Source organism: Ursus maritimus, unplaced genomic scaffold, assembly GCF_017311325.1.
Source record: "Ursus maritimus isolate PB19 unplaced genomic scaffold, ASM1731132v1 scaffold_16, whole genome shotgun sequence".
Classification (NCBI taxonomy): domain Eukaryota; kingdom Metazoa; phylum Chordata; class Mammalia; order Carnivora; family Ursidae; genus Ursus; species Ursus maritimus.
The window spans coordinates 40,355,949-40,376,756 of record NW_024424008.1 but is presented as its reverse complement, the minus strand read 5'-3'; the positions used below and the strand labels follow the sequence as shown (position 1 = coordinate 40,376,756).

Genomic DNA, 20,808 nt, shown 5'->3' with positions numbered 1-20,808 from the left:
ATTTTAAGAAGGAACAGAAAGGAGGCAGAACTTCAGATAGAAAATAGGTCTGATTTTTACGAGCAAAAAGCTTGCCAACACGCATACAATGCTTTCCACCTTCCAAAGCACTTTTCCAAACTTCAGCTCATCTTAACATGTTTGTGTAAGGTCAGAGCCCCATTTCTAGGAACCCCAGGCACCGCCTGCTCCCGGGCCGGGGGAGGGGGTTGCATAGGGATGTTCTATCCCTACCCCCCTCCCTTGGATGTACCTGGAATAAGGGACCACAATGGGTGTGTAAAGGCAAGGGAACTGCCATGTAGAATGAGTCTGCAGTGTGGACAGATGTTCACCAGGCACTGAGCCCAGGGAAAACGTCACCAAAATTTGGGCTGCCCCCCATGTGCCTCACAAATCCTGACCTTCATTCAGACCACAGCATGAAGAAAATCCAGTCCAAGTCTAAGGACAATTATAATATCTTGAATTCGACAAGATAATGAACCCCCGAGGGCCACTGGCTCTTATCTGCACTCAACATGTGCTCAGAAACATTTGCTGAAACAATGGATTTGTCATAACTGAGCTCCCTGCACCCCATGTCTGGTACAATGTCTAGCACTCATTTGTTTAATTAATTGATTTAAATTACATCTTCACAGATCTCCCACCACCAAGATAAGGACGAACACTTCCACTTCACTAAAAGTAGAAAAGGGTACAAGGTAAATTTGCCTAAAATCACACAGTGTGCCAGAGCTGGGGGGCGGGAGGGGGGGTGCCCAGGGGACTTCTGTTTTCTGGGCTATTGTTCTTACCACCATCTGAGACAGTGTGAAAAGTTACATCCCCAGGGTCAGAGAGCAACACTGAATGGTGAGATGCTTAAAATGTGCTTTTTAATTCAAGGGACTACTTTAGTCTTCGAGGCCTCTGAGTCACCTATCCTTTTCTTCCACTCACTGAATGTTTTATTCCCTTAGAGAGAGAAAGAGAGACAGAGAGACACAGAGGGAGGGAGGGAGGGAGGGAGGGAGGGAGGGAGGGAGGGAGGGAGGAAACGAGAGCACCTTTTAAAAACAACCCATCCAGATGAGAGGTGACATCCTCCATAGCTCAGACCTCCAGGACATACCTGTATTTGTGCTGAAAGAACTTTCTGAGGCTTTTATCTGTTTGGTTCTGAGTCTAGATTGCCAGAGAAGGCTCTCAGGCAGCACACTGGTGTTGGCTAGCTTGATGGCAGTTCATGTCTCTAATATGTATTTCACATTCATTCCTAGTTCTTAGAATTTCCGATTCATCCCTTTCTGTCTTGCCCTGAAACTGGACACTGGAAACATTTCCCAACTCTCAGACAATTCTTTCAAGGTACTAAGATCATCTAAGTCAAAACACTTTAAGTTGCCCTTGTAGCTGGTAGCTCTGCAGGCTTCTCCCACATAGAAAATGCAGTAACAGAGGCGCCTGGGTGGCACAGCGGTTAAGCGTCTGCCTTCGGCTCAGGGCGTGATCCCGGCGTTATGGGATCGAGCCCCACATCAGGCTCTTCCGCTATGAGCCTGCTTCTTCCTCTCCCACTCCCCCTGCTTGTGTTTCCTCTCTCGCTGGCTGTCTCTATCTCTGTCAGATAAATAAATAAAATCTTTAAAAAAAAAAAAAAAAAGAAAATGCAGTAACTAATACACGTCGTGCTGTCAGAGGGGTTTCTATCTAAGATGGAGATCAGGCTTTTACCCTTCTCAGAAACTTCTAGATCTTTTGCAGTGTAGCCAGGAATCCTTACCAGAATCTTATCCCATCAAGGTTGACCTCAACCATAAGGCTTTCTTTGGCCATAACCCAGACTTTAGAACATAAAGTCAGTTTATTCAGTCTCGTTATCCACAAAACCGCCCTAGTAGCAAACTTTTCATTATGATGTCCCTAGCTAAGAGAGAATGATGCCATGGGAGAAGACCGATGATCGTGGATGCTGGTGGTTTTAGGGGAGAAGATGCCAGAGAGATACAGAAATACTTCCAATAAGGACAAAGCAATTTGAGGAGCCAGTGGAAGCTGCAGACGAGCTGGCCTTTACCCTCGGCAATAGGCAGAGCACCACGAGAACAGAGGAAGCGCAACCAGTTAGAGACCCCGCCACCCGCAAAGCCCGCACAGTCATGCTGCAGGTTCCTTGGCCTTTCCTTTCTCCCCTTGATTAGGCTGCACTTCTCCCCTCCTTCATCAGTATCCAACTGGAGTCCAGGGCTGAAAATACCTAGGAGTTAAAGCTATGGGAGCCAGGACTCTCGCACAACTTGAAAGAGACTGAATAAAGCTCTTCCTCATTCCAGATGTCCTGAATGCAAAAGAGCGACCTCTCTAACAGTCTGCTGTCCAGAGATGGGAGAGGATTCCCTGAAGAAGCAGCACATTCCCACACACTAGTGACATTCAAGCAAAGACTATGGGAGGTTCCAGGAGAAAGAAGAGGGACCTTTACGTGCCTCTCCGGGTCCTGACTCTCTATAGAGAGCTTGTTGCTTCCTCAAAACACAGACATAATTCCTGAGCACCTCTTCATGCAATGCTCTGCCCTAGGAGCTAGGTGGGATGCAGCATAAAGGGCACACTCCTGACCTTTGAAGGAGTGATTTCTCCAAGCCTTCGAGTTGTTCTCAAAGGTCAGCTGGCTTTCCTAGGAAAACCCTGAGACTTCCCTGACACAAGAATAAGGATCGAGCACACTCTTAAGATCAGACAGGTACCTCCCTGGAAACACAGGGAGGACTGTTTGCCTCCATCCACTCAAAGGGTCCCCATGTGTCACCCTGTCCAGGGTGGAGTCAATTAGAAGAGAATAGTGGCTACACCACAGCTGAGTAATCAAAGCTTAAAATAAGCTCCACTCACAACACAATTTCTAATTCTTAGAAAACACTACAATCCTACAGAAAGGATCTGATAGTTAACCCATGAATGCTCCTTGGATATCTCTCAGATACACTTTTCACATGTCTCCAAGGTTAGGCAGCACCCAAGCTAACAATTCATTCAGACAATGAATTGTTTTATTACCAGATTCTCAATCAAAGCCTGAGCTCTCAACATATATCCTCCTTTCCCTGTGCTCTTTCTTCATTCACCACTACTAGAACTTCTCCTAGAAGAAAATCAATAATAAAGCTAAACGAGAAGGAAAAAAAAAAAAAAAAAGGTTTCCTATGGAGGCCAGGAGCTGAGCAGAGCACAGGGTGACTAAGAACACGTTTCGCATTTGAACAGCTAGCCTAACGAGAGCTCTACTACAGAAGAATCTAGAGTGTAAGCCATTCAATGATACCCTTGAGAGAGGAGTTCTTCCTACCGCTCTTGGAAATGATCCCCTGGGATAGAATGATACTGTTTACTTCCAAAAATCAATGGCCATTCACACACAGAGTGGTGTGAGAGACTGACCAGACCTCCTAGAGTCTTCTTCTCCCCACTCTTCCAAAAAAGAAAGAGGCTGACCTCCGTCTCTGGGAATCTGCGCCGGGTGCCTTCTACGGAGCCCCCCACGGCAACAAGCACACAGAGGCTGCTGAGGCAGGGGCAGGGCGCCTACCTGTGTAGCCAGCCAGGGCGGCAGCAGGAAGGTCAGCACGGTCACGCACATAGTCCTTGAAGGTGCCCTTGGGCTTGTGGCTGGGCAGGGCGGCTGGATAGTCCTCGGAGTCGAAGCTGTCATAGGAGGGGACGCGCTGCAGGCTGTTGAAAGATGACTGGCTGCTCCAGGACTGGGTGAGGCGGTCACAACTATCGTAGCTCTCCACGCTCTCGAAAGAGTCCTGGCCCCCGAGCTTACCTGGAGGTAAAGGAGGTAGGAAGAGGGCAGGGGAGGAGGAATTGGGAAAAGACAACTGTGAAAACCCTCTTAGTGAGGACGGACTACTAATCAGACCTGCAGGAGGGATGGAAGAAGGGAAAGGCCAGCGGAGACGGAAGCGCATGGGTTTACTGTGGGGAAGGGCTCCCCACGGGGCCGCAGTCCGCGGGCCCACTGCCACTGTGTTGTTTTGTGTTACAGGGCCCTAGGACAGAGTTTCGGTGGCATGCGGCTCATATCTGTCAGAGGGAGACAGCAGTGTTTGGGGCCTTGAGATTCCCAGAGCCGGAAATCCAAAAGTGGAGAATCACACATGCTCTTACAGAATTTCTGGCTGACGTAGGAGACGCAACGAAGGGATGAAGAAATCGCAGCAGTGTCAGGCCCAACTCCCTATTCCCACTCAGGCCAACGAGATGATTTCAAAAGGCCCAATTTGGCAAAATATTTTGGTCATAAGAAAAAATATTCCATTAGACTAAGAGCAGATTGACCTTCCTTGACCTTGGAACTTAAGTGTTATTTTTTAGCATTTTTTCCAAATACTATTTTAAAATGAAATATAGGCCCTGCCTCCATGCCTTCTCAAATAGAGAAATAAGTTATGAGATGCTTTTTCCAGGAGGTTAAAAAAAAAAAAACACTATCGCTCTTCTAAATAGAAATCCATGTTCTTTATCCACTCCAAGTACAATTTTGTACTTGAAATTGAGACTTCAGTGGGGGAGTGTGGGCAATAAAACACAAAGGAGTTGATTAAAGAGTTAAGGTCCATAGCAATGTCAGAAATCCTTTACTCTATGAGTTGCTTAAGGCATTCTTAACTGACCACAAGATCATGCAAGTTCATTAATTTCCCAAACCAGGTTATAAACAGCTGCTACGATTGCATAATAGCTCCTAGAGAAATTTCCACTGGCAAAAATGCCATGAAAAGGGAGACTAACCAAAAAAATAAATAATTTGGAGGAAAATAAATGTATCTAAAAGCTGAAAAGCTCACAGGAATATTTTCTATGTTCCCCTTTCAGATACTTTTCAGGCAACCTAAATTAAATCAAGGGAGACTACAAGACCATCTCAGGTCAGCACAGGCCAAGAGGCAAACGGATGTGACAAACGTGTATGTAGAAATACTGGGTCAACTCTCAATTGTTCAGGGGTGCCTGGTCTACTATAAAGTTTAAAACCCAGAATACGGTTGGCTGCTATAAGCTAATACTGGTGGGTTTCTGGCATATTCTCCCCTTCATAATAGTGGGGCTTGGTTGAAACAGTGGAATTCAAATATTTAATTATGGTATACAAACCAAAATTAAATATACAGTAATTAGGAGGGAAGATATGTTGCTCATAAAATTTAAACAAGCAACCAAAAAAATCCAAGATAAAAGGTATTCGGTTAAATACATGCTTTTTGTAAAGCCACTGTTGTAAGATTTCCTGAACCTCTTATCCCCTCCAATACTGCTGTTAACAGAAAGATAGTTATTTATCCGCTTAATCTCATTCCTTCCTCGAATCATCCAGAGAAGAGTAATCTCCAGGAGGCAAACTAAGAGCTCCACAGGTTACTGGCACCGTCTACCCCGTCCACTGGCACATCTGTAAGTTTTTTATTATCATAACAAATGAAAGAATCGTCTTTTCCAGAAATTCACATGAAAAGGCTCAAGAGAACAGCCTACAACCGGAACGCAAAAGCCTCATTTTAACAGGACGAGGAAGATTTGCGGCCTCCCATAAAAAGGTGTTTGCTTAGACCAGCTACCCATCTTAACGGTCATTCAATTTCTCTGTGAGACAAACACACCAACAGCCTAAGAAAGAGAACTCATCTTTTCGTCGAGAACACCCCAGCAAGTCACCAATACTTAAGGCAGCATTTACACTTCAATCTCTCTGGAACGGTTCTCTACCAGTCACTTTTCTGTTTGGAGACCATGGAGACTGAACTTTCCACAAGCAGGAGAGCTGAGTTTCCAAGGAGCCCCAAGAAGCAAGGGCACTAAACTAGGCCATAACCACCCTCTGGCAGCCTCTCAAACATAAGCCAAATGTGACTCTGTTGAGAGTTGCGGTTTATAGCAGTAGGCTGCTTTCATTTTAGCTCTGTTTCACAATCCTGGAGCTGGGAACCTTCGTTTACGGGTATTTTCTCCAAAAATGGGTTGGATCCAACTGGATTAGGCACTCAGTTATGCTACTGCATTCAGGCAGGGCAGTCTGTGTCCTCTAAGACGCCCACTGGCCAGCTTTTCTGTGAACTGTCTCAGAGCAAGGCTTTCCAAAGCCATCTGACTCCACCAAACAGACCTCAGAGCACGCTACACAGTAGACGGGGTAGCCTCCCCAGCAACGCTCTGGACAGACTGACACAAAGACAGTACTCAGAGACCAACGAAGTGGCACACAGAAGCACTTTGTATCCTATAATGCCGTATACGGATACCGTGATCATCACTGCTAATCATCAGCTAACAGTCATGCTTTCTGTCCAGCCAATCACCGCACGCCCGATTCCGTCAGCCCCTGGAAGGGGCAGGTCTGCAGGACCTCTAACATGCGAACAGCAGCCGCGAACAACAAGGGCTTCCTCTCCGGTGCCGATGGTCAGTGGGGGAGGGGGAACGGGGTCCGAGAGAAACACCTCCTGCCCCTTTGTACGGGTGGCTCTCTGGTCCCCAGTCACCGACACGGGGTTGGAAGGATGGGGGGCCCCAAACCCAGAACCGAGAGAAGGAGAGGGGGCAAAGAGACGACCACACAAAAGCAAAGCCAGACGCAATTCAGAAACAACGTGACGGCAGGGCTCCCCGAGTGACACCGTGGCTGGGCCCAACGCTCAGAGCCAGCCTCATCCCAGAGATGCACAGAAAGCCCCATGAGAAAGAAAGTAGTTTTGTTGTTTTGACCTGCCCGAAAAAAAAGAAGAGAAAAGAAAGAAAAAAGATACACATACATGTGTGTATGTATTTAAATAGACATGCATCCAAAAATAAAAAAAAAGAGTCAGAAAGGGGAAGGCAAAACTGGTTCCACCCATCCCCTTCGGTCTGACACACAAACACCCTGGGGCCCTAAGAAGGAAGACTGCAGGTTCAGATTTTGCTCGGGACTTTCCCTCTGCAGGGCCTGCCTCTCGTCCTACGGCCTGCCGGGAGGAAGCGTGAGGCTGACGCTCGAAGACGACGACAACGTGTGTGGCCCCTGGTGCCTACAGAGTGAGTCTTCAAAGTGAAGATGTCTTTGGGCTCCGCTCTGAGAGACTCAGAGGAGGGGAGCAGGGCCATCCCTGAGCAGAAATCACTTCGAGGCCGGCCAAGCCTGACGCCTGCGACCAAGTGCCTCAGAGCGCCACCTGGATGAGCTCCTGTTCCTCCTCCTGTTTGTACTTTTTTCCCCTTTGCCCACGGGAAAAGTCATTTTTTTTCAACTCTCTAGAAATCAGCTCGTTCTTCCTCGATGAACAAAGCCCTCCTGACAGGGGACCGCACTTTTCTCAGACAAAAAACAATCTGGACACTGGAGGAGCCGGGCTGCACCTGAGTGTTTGTCCTAAATGGTCCTAAATGCGGGTGTACACACCATTTTTTTTTTAATAAAGTCAGTCAGCTCTATTTTGAAACATTCACTTCACTGTCAGTGAATATTTTATCATTGTCATAATAGTCATGTCAATAAGAGTACCCTCTTTTGGAAGCCTCTGGCCACCTCTTTCCCTGGTCCTCTAGCTAAATACACACTTTCACCACACTGCTGATGACCGGTTCCAAATAAACCGCTGGTTAACCATCTTGTATCTTCCCAAACCAGAGAAGTCACAGGAGGCTAGAGAGCCCAGGCTGAGAAGCAGAGGTCATTCAGATAGCAAGCCCGGGTCTGCAGTCCGACGCGGGACTACTCTGGGAGGATTGCTAGGCTACGTGGGAAGGTAAGGGCTTTCCAGGAGGGTCACCTGAACCATTCTTATCGGACTGCGTCTTCCCCAAGCAAAATGCTCTCACAGAAGATAAATCATACCTTAAAAACGACCACTTTCCACTAGAGTTATCACTTAATAAAATATTTTACCCAAAGAAGAAATGGGATCAGTCATCACACCAATTCCACCATGGATACATGGTCTTTGTCATCATGGTGGACTTGGCTACACTTCCATGTTGGAAAGCTCTTAGTATCTAGACATGCTAAGAGAAAGGCTGAAACTCAGGCATGTACAGGGCCAATAGCAAAGAAAAAAATAATGGGACCTGAAAAACTCACAAAGCCAGGTCCTTCTTGGAAACCCAAGAGCTTCTAGAGAAGAAATCTGACCTACCACGACTGGTCCTCCCCATGCACATGTTGTCTGGGGTTACAACTTCTTGTTTGATGGCAAAGTAGTCAGTCTGCAAGGTGTCTGTCTGCAGAGGGTCCCGGAGAATGACCGAGGGGTAGTCGTTCTCATACTTGAGGGAGAGGAGCTCCTCTGAGCTGATGGGATGGAGTGTCTGGTAGGACTCTGTGATGAAGCTAGGCTCTGAGAACTCCGAGGGAGGAACGCACTGAGCATGCTCGATACCATAACCTGGAAACAGAGAACGTATGCCGTTGGAGAGAGGGCCAATTTGTACCTACAACAGGCAGGTCTTCACCATTCACAGCAGCCCCACCAGATGAAAACAAGGGGACTACCTTAGAGAATGAAAGGAACATATTTTAAGTCAGAGGGGCCCGGGTGTTTCACCTTGCTCCACTACCTAACAAGACATTTTCTTGACAAAATACTTCCCTTTTCTGGCTTAATTTACACATCTCTAAAATAGGGATGATTGCAATCTCCCTCAGAGCGCTGTGAAGAAGAGCAAAGGAGAGTATATTATAAATGCCTACCGACATTGCCGGTACACGATATGCTCTTGCTATCTCGGTCCTTAATATTATTGCTGCTATTAGAATATAAATCAAAATAAAATAAAAGTGTAAAATGAAAACAAATCTGCTCAAGACTCCCTTCAACAGCAAGGCCATCGGATACGAACAGTCCTACCCTAATTCTCTTCTGGACCCCCTCTAGCAAAGTTAGGTGTCATCTACTATAAGGGAGAAGGCTTGGTTTCCTAGAACAGAATCTGAAGCCCCATGGCACACTCCTGAAGGAGCAGAGGAAATGCTGCCATAGCTACCAGTAAAAAGGGAAAGAACAAGGGCCACAACCAAATCCCTAACCCCAACCTCGGATGGCCACCATGGTACTCAGGATCAAGTAAGATCAAAGTTCGGGGGTCAAGTTGTAGTCCCTCTGCACGACTTTCGTGCTGAAGCTATCGGGAGAGATCCTGGTATGTAGGAATTGGCAGGTTCATAAAAATACCAACATGTAAATAGGTTGAAGCCTCATGCCTCGTGGGAGTCATGAAATAAATAACAAAGAGACCACATTTAAGAAAATATTATTTTCCACGGAATTACCATGAAGGAGCCTGAGATCATCTGGGACAGGAATCCTTTCCTAGGTTCCCACCATAGCAAGCAAAATGAGAGAAGGGTGGGAGACGAACTTACTAATGAAGTAATCCGAGGTATAGCGGGATTCTGGATAGGTAGGGTTGACTCCATTCACTTGATACGGTTTCACGTCCTCTGTAACAGACAGGGCAGGAAACCAAACAGAGAGGTCAACATACAAGAAACGTTTGGCCTAAAAGGACCTTGGACACAAGGACTGCAATGATCTCAGGCCCTCTTCTAAGAAATCGGCACGTGCATTAACTGTGCTGGTGTCTGAGTCGACCCTGACTGGGGCCTTGTCTCGAGATGAGATCACGAAAGTATGGCTAAGTCTATTATTTCAGTAGCTGCAAAATGGGATTTCATATCTTGGAAGCAGCACCAGTGAGTAATCTCCAAGGCTTGGGAAGCCATTCCACCCGCATTCTGATGCTTGCGTGTTCCACGTTACCACCAGAGGCTTCGAGACATCTTGGGAAGTCACCCGAATCGGTCCCCAACGCCCAAACGGATCAGTTCCAAAAATTTTTTTGGAAATATATTATAATCTTCAGGTACTTAAACTTTAGAGCCTCCACTTCTTCTAACAGATGTCTGGTTTTTGTGTTGTGTTTTTTTTCCATCGCCCCCAGATTTCAAGGGTAGGCCCAGAGAAGAACAGGACACCTTAGGTAACATGACCGTTTGGTGGATATGGCAGGGCTCACGCGAAGACAGAGAATGGTTGTCACCAACTGCTGTTGGCAACCAGGGGCCAACTCCCCTTGGCGTAAGAACGGAATGTGGGTGAAGTTAACAAGGCAGACAGGCTCTCCACTGAACTAAGCTGAGCTTGGAGATCCTCTCATTACCCTGGAATCCAATGGTGTGACCTCGACCGTTGAATGGAGCGCTCTGATTCTATTTCTCTGTAAGACTCAGACATACAGAGGGAGTGCTGGCTTGGGTTTTTCCTCAGATATCTGATAGCTTGTTGGGAGCAGAGGCTGCTGGGAAAACAAGTTTATGCCTGCACAGAAAAACAGTTCCCAGTTGAGATAAAATGATTAAACTCTGTTTTAGCAGCTTATCAGATTGAAACATCCCTGTACCTTTGGCCTTCCACCCCACCCCAAACAGCTATGTTCTGGGGCTCTGTTGCTCTTGTTTAATTACAGAACAAAAGCTGGAGCCTCCATACAGATCTCGAGCTGGGCTCTTCAAGGATCTAAAGAGAGATGGTTGCTACTGCCTCTCCCAGTGGAAAATGGGTGGGATGACAGGACTTTTGTTCTCCAACATTCTCAGTGATTTCCCGATCTGCCTAAATTCTCTTAAACTTCCTTTGCAAGGAAGGTAGGCCACACCTGTCTTAGGGGCCCAGATATTCCCCTGCGAGTCCATATTATTATACCAAGAACGCAGGGCAGAAAGTTAAATCGAAAAGACCAAGTTTAAGGAAATGAGTGATCTTGAGGAAACCACCTAATCTGCCCTCATTTTACAGATGAGGACAACAGCAGAACATGGTCCTCTTAGGGCTGTTTTGAGAATCCAAAGAGAAAATGCATCAGAAAGCACTCTGGAAACAAGGAGCTGCTCTACAGTTATTAGTCACAACCGTGATCACAGACCCTCCAGCACACCTGGTCGCTCCATGGAGATAAATAGAGGGAAACAGTGTATTAGTAGGATATATTTGGGTTACACGGTCTGGTAGAATCCACTGTTGTGTTTATACGCCAACGGTTACATCAGATCTGTTATGAGCCTGCCCTATCTTTTCCCTCTATAAACAGGTCACTTGTGTCAACCCGTGGGAGTGGGTGTTTGTGCAGTTACGCGGACACCACATCGGTGCTTTGGGAAGCCTGTGTCCCACAGTCCGCAGCGGAGGGAGCCGCAGCAAGATTCACCTAGTTCTTGACTGTGTTTATTTATTTGTATTCCAGCAGACTCTGAAGACAAGGAAGAAAGATAACACTTCTGGGCCCAGAGGAATCTAATTTGGGGCTCTCCTGAGCATTGCGGAGTGGAAAATATCCTTACACAAAGGAAGGTATTATATGGAATAACAGTGCTAATCCGGAGCTTTGCTGCCTGCCCCCGGCGTCTGTACCGAGGGTTGGAGCTGGTGACCACAGGGAAAGGGTGGGCCTGGGTCAGAGAGGGCAACGGGCTTCTAGGCTTACAGTCAGCTGTAGGGCACCGCTGACTGCTGGTAACTGCAATTTATTTTAAGAAGAAATTCAGAAAAATAAGTGCAAAAACACCCAAGTTTGCCGCCTGCTGCTGTTTCTATACTCAGCCAGGACTGTGGTACATGAGTCACTTGGTCCAAAAAGGTTGGAAGAGGCTGGTAGGGGAGGCCATGTCATTACAAGGTTGCAACAAGGTGTCCTGATATGACCCCCATTGCTGCTCCAGATGAAAAAGGTAGCCCCCACACCAAGGCAATCCCCCCCACCCCCGCCCAGGAGTGGGCAGAGAAGCCAGTCTTAGTAATTAGCTCTGAGAAGCTAAGCTCTCTTGTGGAGGCGGACAGGTATCACACTGCCGTGGATCAAGGGAATATGTATTAAGATGGCCAAGAAAAAACCAAAAAAAACAAAAAACAACAATCTGTTTTAGGGGCTGGCTGCTGACACTGCTCAAACAGCCTTTGCGTCTAAGGTAAGGACTGGGATCAGAATTCTGCATACCAAGAAACTTCGGGAGTGCAATCTTGCCAAATATTAAAATCTGAACCTCCAAATCATGAAAGAAAAAAACCCTGACATTTACCGCGTACCTGCTCCATGCCAGCCTAAGGTGCCTCTGGAGACCGGATACGCCGCGGTAGGACACCCACGGCATGGATGTCCCGCCCTTGGGTATGCTCCCCCTCCCACTGCTGCAGCAACCCCACACGGCTTCCTCCTCACTCTGCCCACACCATTACCTTTCTGCAGGATCTCGAGATGCTCCCACAAGATGTCCCCAACGAAGTCTGGGGCCAGCTCGAGAAAGCAGTCCTTCCCGAGTGCACAGAGGGCCGCTCCATTCATACAGAACTTCTGGAAGTCCACACCTTTCAGGCTGAACTCATTCACAGCCCACATCACCCAGTCCCGAACATGGGTTTCTGTCCACTGCCGGGGGTCTGAGGAAAGAGATCCAATGAAGATCCAGCGGGTCAGGCTGTACCACATGCCCAAGCATCGGGGAGGACACTGAAGGATCTGAACTCACTTGAGGATGTTCTCTGATTTACAGATTTAGGAAGCACCCGCCTGCAAAGTCATGTCACGGGGCACTTTCCATAACACTCTCCCCCACACACACTCAACATGCCCACCTTCCCCATCCTGCAAGCTAGGAGATCACTACCATTAGCCAAAAAGTAAGACGAAGTAGTCTCCACCCCTGTTCAGACAGAGACTCCTGAATCTCCTCTCTCACTGCCTTACTTTCATGAGACTCTTTTTTTTTTTTAAAGGCCAGGACCAAGGAACAAAATGACTTCTTTCATAACAATCAGAACAAAGTCAAGTGCGTTCTGGAGATTGCACTCACCTATCCCTATTCCTCCCTGTTGTGATTGGCCTGAGACGGTAGTATTAATCATTTTTATCTTCGCTAACTATGGCTAGTAATAACCACGGCAACTAGTAAGTCATTCAAATGGTCCTTAGTCATAGCAGCATTATCAGGGGCCTGATTTGATTATACTAGACACTCTGCAAGCGTGGAGTAGCATCAGAGAACTGACAAGACGTACTCTTCCCGCGTGGCTGAGGTCGGACATGACTACACCAGCGTGGCCCTCCCAGAGCTCGGAGGACGGCGGGCAGGCTGCGGCGTTCACATCACACCTGCCGTCCGGGCCCCACCCTTCAATGCAGCAGATGACTTTATGAGATGCTCGAAAACCCAGGGGTCAGAATTCACTTGACTCTGCTTTGGGATCCTCATGGGATGTTGGGCATTGCTGTCAGCCGAGGTCTGAGGTTAAGTTGTAGACACATGACAAAAGGTTTGGAGGTACATTCACAGACTCTAAGATGTGGGAGTGACCGGCCTGGAAGCAGCAGACAGTGTTACTCTTACTCGAGAGAAAAGTGTTCTCCCTGCTCTCAACTGTTCAGGAAATGCTGCTTGCTGGAGGCTTAAGTGTTCTCCAGTCATTTGTCCTTTCTGACAGCTCCAGTCCCCTTACATTCCTGAATAAACCCTTTCAGATGAGAACACCCAAGCATAAACACATCTCGCCAAAGCACATGGAAAAGAAAAGAGCCATCAGTTAAATTCCAAGGGATGTAGCTCACTGGGTTCATCCAATGATGGCCCAGAGTGACTCTAAGACTGTGCTTTTCAGCCTTGACAGTGCTTTGGAATTACCAGGAATCACAGCTTCATGGGCCTGGGACATGGCCTGGGCTGTGGAATTTTTTGAAAAGCCTGAATCTCGTGTGCCAGCAAGTTTGGGAACCGCTGTCCTAAGAACCAAGATGGCAGTGTCAAAACCTGGGAGATGGGGAAGCCTTGGCATGTGTCTACGATTGTTCTAGCAGATGTCTGCAACCATCTGTAGGGGCTGACCAAAGCGTGGTTAGTCATAATGTCTATCTCACACGACAGCTGAGAAAACTAACCTCACCCAAAAGTCTGATCCCATCCCTCTCTTTTCCCATCAACAAAACATACCTTTTGGAATTCCCAGTCGTTGCTGTTCTTTAGAGAAACCACTGAAAGTAGCTTTCAATGCTTGAGACATCATTTCTTTGCTGCTTGGAGTTAATAGTGGGACATCAGCACATTCCATATCTGTAAGGAAAAAAAAATATCATATGATTAATAAAAACGACACAGGTGATGAAGACTAGACATGATAGTCATCATTAAGCAATAGATACAAATACCAAATCACTATGTTGTACACCTGAAACAAATATATACTAGTTGTATCTCAATTTAAAAAAACTAATAGGTAGTTAACCACCCATAAAAGATAATAGGGCATGGATGGCCTGAAGAAGGCAAGCTGAGAAATAACTGTACTGACAACCTCACCAGGGCAGGTAAAATTTGGGGGGCTTTCCACAGTGTGCTAGGCCCCTTAAAAAAAAAAACAACACCTGACTCTTGCCTAGAATGTTCTGCATCCTTGACCAAAAAAAAAAAAAGCTTATTCTTTCTGTTTAACTTTACTAATTCACTCACAGTCCCTACCCATCCTTCCCATTCACTGAGAGTATTAATGTTGCTACCTACTTCCATGAAAAGAAAATGACAACATTCATTCATTCAACACATCATTACTGAGCACTTGCTATGTGCAAGGAATTAGAAAAGCAAGTAGTGAGCAAGACAGAAATGACCTCTGCCCTCACCGGGCTGGATCTCAGATGCTGGCAGGGGATTCAGGCATTACAAAACTAGTTACACAATTAAACATTCAAATACGTCAATACAGGCTTCATAGGAGAAGCAGAAGATGAGATGTTAACACAGAACAGGAATTCCTGCAAGTCTGGAGGAATCAGAAAAGGCCTCCCTTAGGAGAACAGAGGTGCCTGACCTGAGATCTAAAACACACATACTAGTTCAAAAAAGAAAAAATACTCTAGACCGGTAGTTCTCCAAGTGTGCCCAGACCAGCTGCATCATCACTACTTGGAAACTGTTAGAAATGAAAATTCTCAAAAATCTCAGGTCCGCTCCAGACCTATTGAATCAGAACCTCTGGGAAGGAGGAGAGAGGAGCCCAGAAATCTGTGCTTTTAATGCACAATCCAGGTGCTCCTGGTGACCACCCAAGTTAGAGGACCATGGTCCTAGACAAAGCAAGGTGAGAAGCACAGATGAAGTTTATGAAATGGGGGAAGGAGGGGAAACCTGGCCCATTTTAGTATCAAAAAGATCAATGCAGTTGGAGCAGAGGAACCAGGAGGACAACTGATTGAGAGGAGGTGGAAAAATAAGCATGGAATCTGGTAAGACTCCCTGATGGACATGAAGTGGTACCATGCTGTTTTGATTTGCATTTCCCTAATGACGAATGATGTTTAGCGTCTTTCCATGTGCTTATTGGCCATTTTTATACCTTCTTTGCAGAAATGTCTGTTGAAAGACTCTGCTCATTTTTGATAGAGTTGTTGGGTTTTAGGAGTTCTCTATATATCTGAAAGAGCTAAAGCAGGGTCTTGAAGATAGGTTTGTATATTTCTGTTCACAACAGCATTGTTCACAGTAGCTAAAATGTGGAGGCAGCCTAAATGTCCATCAGCAGATGAATGGATAAGCAAGATGAAGTATATACATACAATGCGACATTATTCAGCCTTAAAGAAGAAGAACGTTCTGACATGAACTCTGACATGAATGAACCTTCACATTAGGCTACGTGAGATAAGCCAAACACAAAAAGATAAATTATAGGAGGGACTTAGAATAATCAAAGTCATAGAGACAGAAAGTGGAGTGGTAGCTGCCAGAGCCTGGAGGGAGAAAGGGAATGGGGAGCTGTTATTTAATGGGAACAAAGTTTCAGTTTTGTAAGATGAAAAGAGTTCTGGAGGTGGATGGTGCTAATGATTGTACAACACCATGGGTGTACGTAACACCACTGACCTGCTCAGCGGTGAATTTTATGTTATGTGTATTTTACCACAATAAAAAAAAAAAAGAGAGAGAAGGTCACCTTAGCTATTCCGTAAAGAATGGTTGAGTAGGTAACTATGAATAGATGTGGGAAGACTTGGTAAAAAGTTCTTGCATTAGTTGTGGTGAAAGATGATGGTGGCTTTGACTAGGGAGCTGGTGATACAGGTAATGTGAGTGGACAAAGTTGAAGTGCATATGGCAGGTAATATCCATAAAACCTGATTTGTGTAGGTGGCAAGGAAGAGGAAGGCATCAAAATCTGCACGTTCACGAGCGTGTCATCCTTTGAGACACCCATCTGTATTTTTATCTCTATGTCCAATCTCTCTTGTGCTCAGACCATGTTCAAAGCAAAGATACATAAATATGGCTCAGGCTAAAAATCCTCAGCATTCACCTTAGGCACAAGCTCCCATAAAAAGCTAAGAGGCAAAGAAATGACCTGAGAATTCCCACTAGCCTTCGTGAGATCTTCAGGCAGTGATACGCTTTGCTGTAGTAATTTCCAGAAGCCCTCTTCCTCTCCCTGGATCTTGAGGGTATCATATGAAACTGACTTATACAATGGCTGGGTTCCAGGCAGGCTACCGTGGAAGCCCCTCAACTAGCCACCCCTAAGCCCTGACCAGTTAAAAAAAATTCCCTGGACATATGTATGTGTTACTGGCTGAATTAAATGGAAACAGAGAAGGGAAAAGATGACCATTGGTGATCTCTGAAAAAAGGAGCAAATAGATTGCCTCTGAATGTCAAAATGAGTGGAAACTACATTGCAAGAAAGAAGAGCCAGCACTTTCCCTCCCGTTGCTCTGAGTGATGCCATCAGGAAACAGCTTGGAGTCCAGCTCCACCCTGAAAGAGCAGAAGGGTTCAGGGCAGCTGCTCCCCAGGCCCTGCCACCGAGGATGAATCTGAAGTTCTAGGGAGTGGAGAGTTTGGGCTGCCCTGGGCCATGCCCAAAAAATTCTAGTAATCTAGTGGAAAAATCAACATGCCTCCAGGAAGGTTGACAAAATGATGGAAAATCCCAGATTGTTAAGAGGGAAAAATGGGGGGAGGGGATAAAATGTTGATTACATAACATCCAGCCCTTCAAACAATGGAGTAATCATCAAATGAGTCACCAAGAAAGACATCAATGCTGCCCCTTTGTCCCCACTCTATACACCCAAGAACAGCCAAGTGCCAGGTCCAGAAATGTCTCCACTTAGAGTAAGAGTCAGTGTTACCTCAGAGAAAGGGACTTTTTATTTCACCCAAGAGCATTCCTTGTGAAAGGGACAACTGCAGCATCCCCCACCTCGTAGCACAGGGCAGAACACAGGAGTCAATCGACAACTGTTTAGTGAATTCACTGTTTCCCAAATTTGAATCAACTTTCCTTCCCTTCACTCCCGTCCAACACAAATTCATGAACTTGAACTGTGTGGGTTTTGTTTTGTGTGTTTGTTCCCGCCATTGATTTATGATTCGATGAAAAGGACTTTACTGATGGCGGAAATTGGCCAGGACAACACATGTGGAAAATACAGGCCAGGCCAAATGCACAAGCAGTAGTTGTGCTACAAGCTGGAACTGAAGGATGAGATGGGCTAGGGGGCCCCAGGCATCTTCTACACACAAACTGCCAAGGTGATGTGAAGCCTGAGAAAGAGGTTTCCTGGAGTCTGCTTCCTATAACTCCACACACTCTGGCAGTATAGTCTGGACAGGACTGCCGGGCTGACGAAGCCCCACACAGGTTGCTGGTTCCTGTTAGGGAACCAGCCGTTCCAGGCTCTCACTCACTCTCTCCAAGAGAAGCAGCTGGAATGACTTTTGCCTGTCTACCTCAATGCCATCTCCCAAAGCCTGGTCCACACGCTGTCAGCTGCAGCTGCACAGCGCCCATCAGCTCTGCCCCTAGCTGCTGGTTCTCTTGGAAAAGTGCTCACAGCCCAGCTGGCTGGCGAAGGCCAGCCCCGCACACTTGGGACACCTGCATTTGGACTCAAGGAGCTCAGGAGAAGGCATGTCATTGCCCTTGAACCCAAAGGATTCAGACAGGAAAGTCAGAGCTTTTCTCCCTTGTTGAACAGTGTGGAACACTGGTTTTAAAAAACACCAGCCCCCTCTCTAAAGGAGTGAACAATCAGCCAGGACTGTCTTTATCAGTAGTAGCCTGGGCACCGCATTTAAATGATAATGAATAATCACATTTGAAAGCAGACATTAATCTACAAGATTAAACTCGCTTCATAGAAATTATGAAGCAAAAATCTCCCCTATGGTGCTAGCTTGTGATCGCAGCAGTTCTGTGAATTACACTGATCAACAATGATAATGAAATCATTACACAGGTGGAGAATCCGACCTAGTTTAGCTCAAGCAGGCATCACTGTTATTCCTGCCACATTTTATCTCATTGCCTGTTAGATTTTTGCATCAGGTACCAAATATGTCTGATTTTAGGGATGGCATCTAGAAATTAACCAATGCTTCCCTCCCACTCCCGGCCAGGAAATTCACTAACTGTATTTCAGGGACAAGTACTAAACTTGCTTTTGTGTTATTATTTGTAACTGCAGTATCTTAAATTCAAAGAACACATTTGTCTCAAAATGCTGAGAACCTGACCCAAAGATATATTGTGCCAATACAGTGGAGACTCTTGACATAATGCATGAGAAACTGAAAACGTTTATGAGCATATCAGATTTCCCACCCAGTGTTTATCCCTCAGGACCCTAAATGTGAGTTAATATTTATAAGAATCACCCCGAGTTTCAGAGAAAAGAGTTGTACAGAAGCTGGTGAATGAGTAACAGTCCTAAACTCTCGTCTTACCACGGCTGCATAGTATCGAGGCGGAAATGGCAGGGAGCACTCCCTGAATCAGTAGGGGCATAACGAACCAGGGCCATTCTGAATGCATGGAAACATCTGCTCATTTTGCATTGTGGCCTGACCCTGAATGAAAGTTTAAACACACCCCATGGATGTTTTAAGTCAAATGCTGAACAACGGTTTCAATTCACTTATATGTAACTCAAGGTTAAGGGCTGTTCAATGTCCGAGAACCCGTCCAGGACATTTTCATGTGACTTTTCATGCCACTCTGTTCAGTTGTTTGGAACCGAATGGCTCATATCAACCATGTTACATGGAATCTATGCCTTAAGTGATGTTTGCTCCAGGAGAAGTCAGGACGGTGCCTTAGTGACCTGAGATGTTTCTCCCCTCACCATTCTCGAATAAAACTACAAAATAAAGTGGACTGTCTGGGATCGGAGGGTTAGGTGATGAGAAACAAAGCTAAGAAGTAGAAATGTCAAGTGCATTATTCCAGTCTTGCACAACCATCCAACTGGCCAAACTCTACTGGGTGACCACGATGATACTATCTGTGCGTGTAGGGGGGGCGGGGGTGGGGGTCCCCCATCCCAATCAAGAGCAGCATCCAAGAAACACCGAGAATGAATAATATGCCTGACACCGAAAACCAATTTATGGTCCACTAAACCCCTTCATCAATACTATTTCATGATACCACATGTGAAACTTCCAAGGCTCCCCGGAAGGCACTACTGGATCCCCATTTTACAGATGAGGAAACAAAGCTCTGAGAGATCAAGAGTTTGGTGCAAAATCACAGGGCCAGGAGGGCCCAGCCAGGGCTGGACCTCAGTCTTTCAACTCTTAAATTCAAGCTCTTTCTACTCCATTCCACCTCTGCAGCAAATAGGAAGAGATCGGAGATCCAAGAAAACTAAAATTTTTACAGTTCAGAGAGCGAAAATGGTACTTCTATTTCTTAGTTGGAAAATTAGATACATTTGAGGAAATAATTAAAAACTTAAACAAAACCTTTCCTGGACTGAACAAATCCAGAATTTCACATGGCTAGCCCCATAAAGACATAATTAAAAGCCATTTACAGAATCAACTGTAATCTTGTCCTTTCTCGGGACTGTGGGTAGTGACGCTTCCTTCCTTCCATACAAAGTGACACAGGTTAAATGACAACCTGGCCTCCTTCCCCGTCTGTGTTCACCCCTGAGTCACCTTGATGGGCAATTGTGTGCATAATATGAGGTTAATTAGTTACATAAAGTCTTACTGAAATATGTTTCTTAAAGTGAAAGGAAATCAAGAAGAAGCCTTCTGGTTCATACCGGGAGGAAATAGAACAATAGTCCCAACTGGAAAGAGAATTCTGAAGACAAGGGAAAAAGACATAGTGGGGTGTGCACAGGGCTTGCCTTGGCTTGCTGGTCAAAATCCATGGGCTCTTATCTCAGTGTTGCCACTAATATAATCACACTGGATAAGTCACTTAATCAGTGCATTGCTTAAAAGAAGTCTATTAATAGGTTCTAGGTTAATGTTGAATAGCATTTTTAATTTTCCTTATCGCAATTTTCAAACATACACCAAAGTAGAGGGAAGAGTACAATGAAATCGTATTTGAAATCTATCAACACTGCCGGTTCCTAATTCATCTCCTGACCACATGTCATTTCACCCACAAACATTTTATTGTCATGCAGACATTCTCTAGATAAAGGAAGATCATAATAGGAAAGCTGACAAGAAACAGATAAACTCACAGAAAAGGAAAATAAGCCTTCAGATTACGGTGCTTACATCTAGGTCTACATTTTATTTATCGGCCCATTTGAACCACAGAGCTGGTATGAAAGCAACACTGCCTTGATCCGGAAAGTGAGGAAGTTGGGTCAGAGAGAGACGAGCTCAAATCAGGACGGAAAGCCAGACCCTCGGACTCCCCTGTCCTACAAGCAGAGACCGCAGGGATCGTTCTTCCTAATGGCTAATGTCCGCAGGAACTTATAACTGTAACTAGAAGTATGCAAGAG

General features: G+C 45.9%; 1 protein-coding gene across 4 annotated transcripts in view; it reads right to left on the bottom strand.

Annotated features, from left to right (window-relative positions):
• ETS1 (ETS proto-oncogene 1, transcription factor) overlaps positions 1–20,808 on the bottom strand; it is a 65,888-nt gene that overhangs the window by 18,605 nt on the left and 26,475 nt on the right. For 2 of the 4 annotated variants that reach the window (XM_008688305.2, XM_008688306.2), the window contains 5 exons: positions 13,991–14,110; positions 12,246–12,446; positions 9,380–9,457; positions 8,154–8,402; positions 3,572–3,811 (listed from right to left, as the gene is read on the bottom strand). In XM_008688305.2, coding sequence (XP_008686527.1) covers positions 3,572–3,811; positions 8,154–8,402; positions 9,380–9,457; positions 12,246–12,446; positions 13,991–14,110 — 888 coding nt within the window. The remainder of the gene's footprint in view (positions 1–3,571; positions 3,812–8,153; positions 8,403–9,379; positions 9,458–12,245; positions 12,447–13,990; positions 14,111–20,808) is intronic. The other 2 variants (XM_040631042.1, XM_040631043.1) reach the window with 1 other exon arrangement.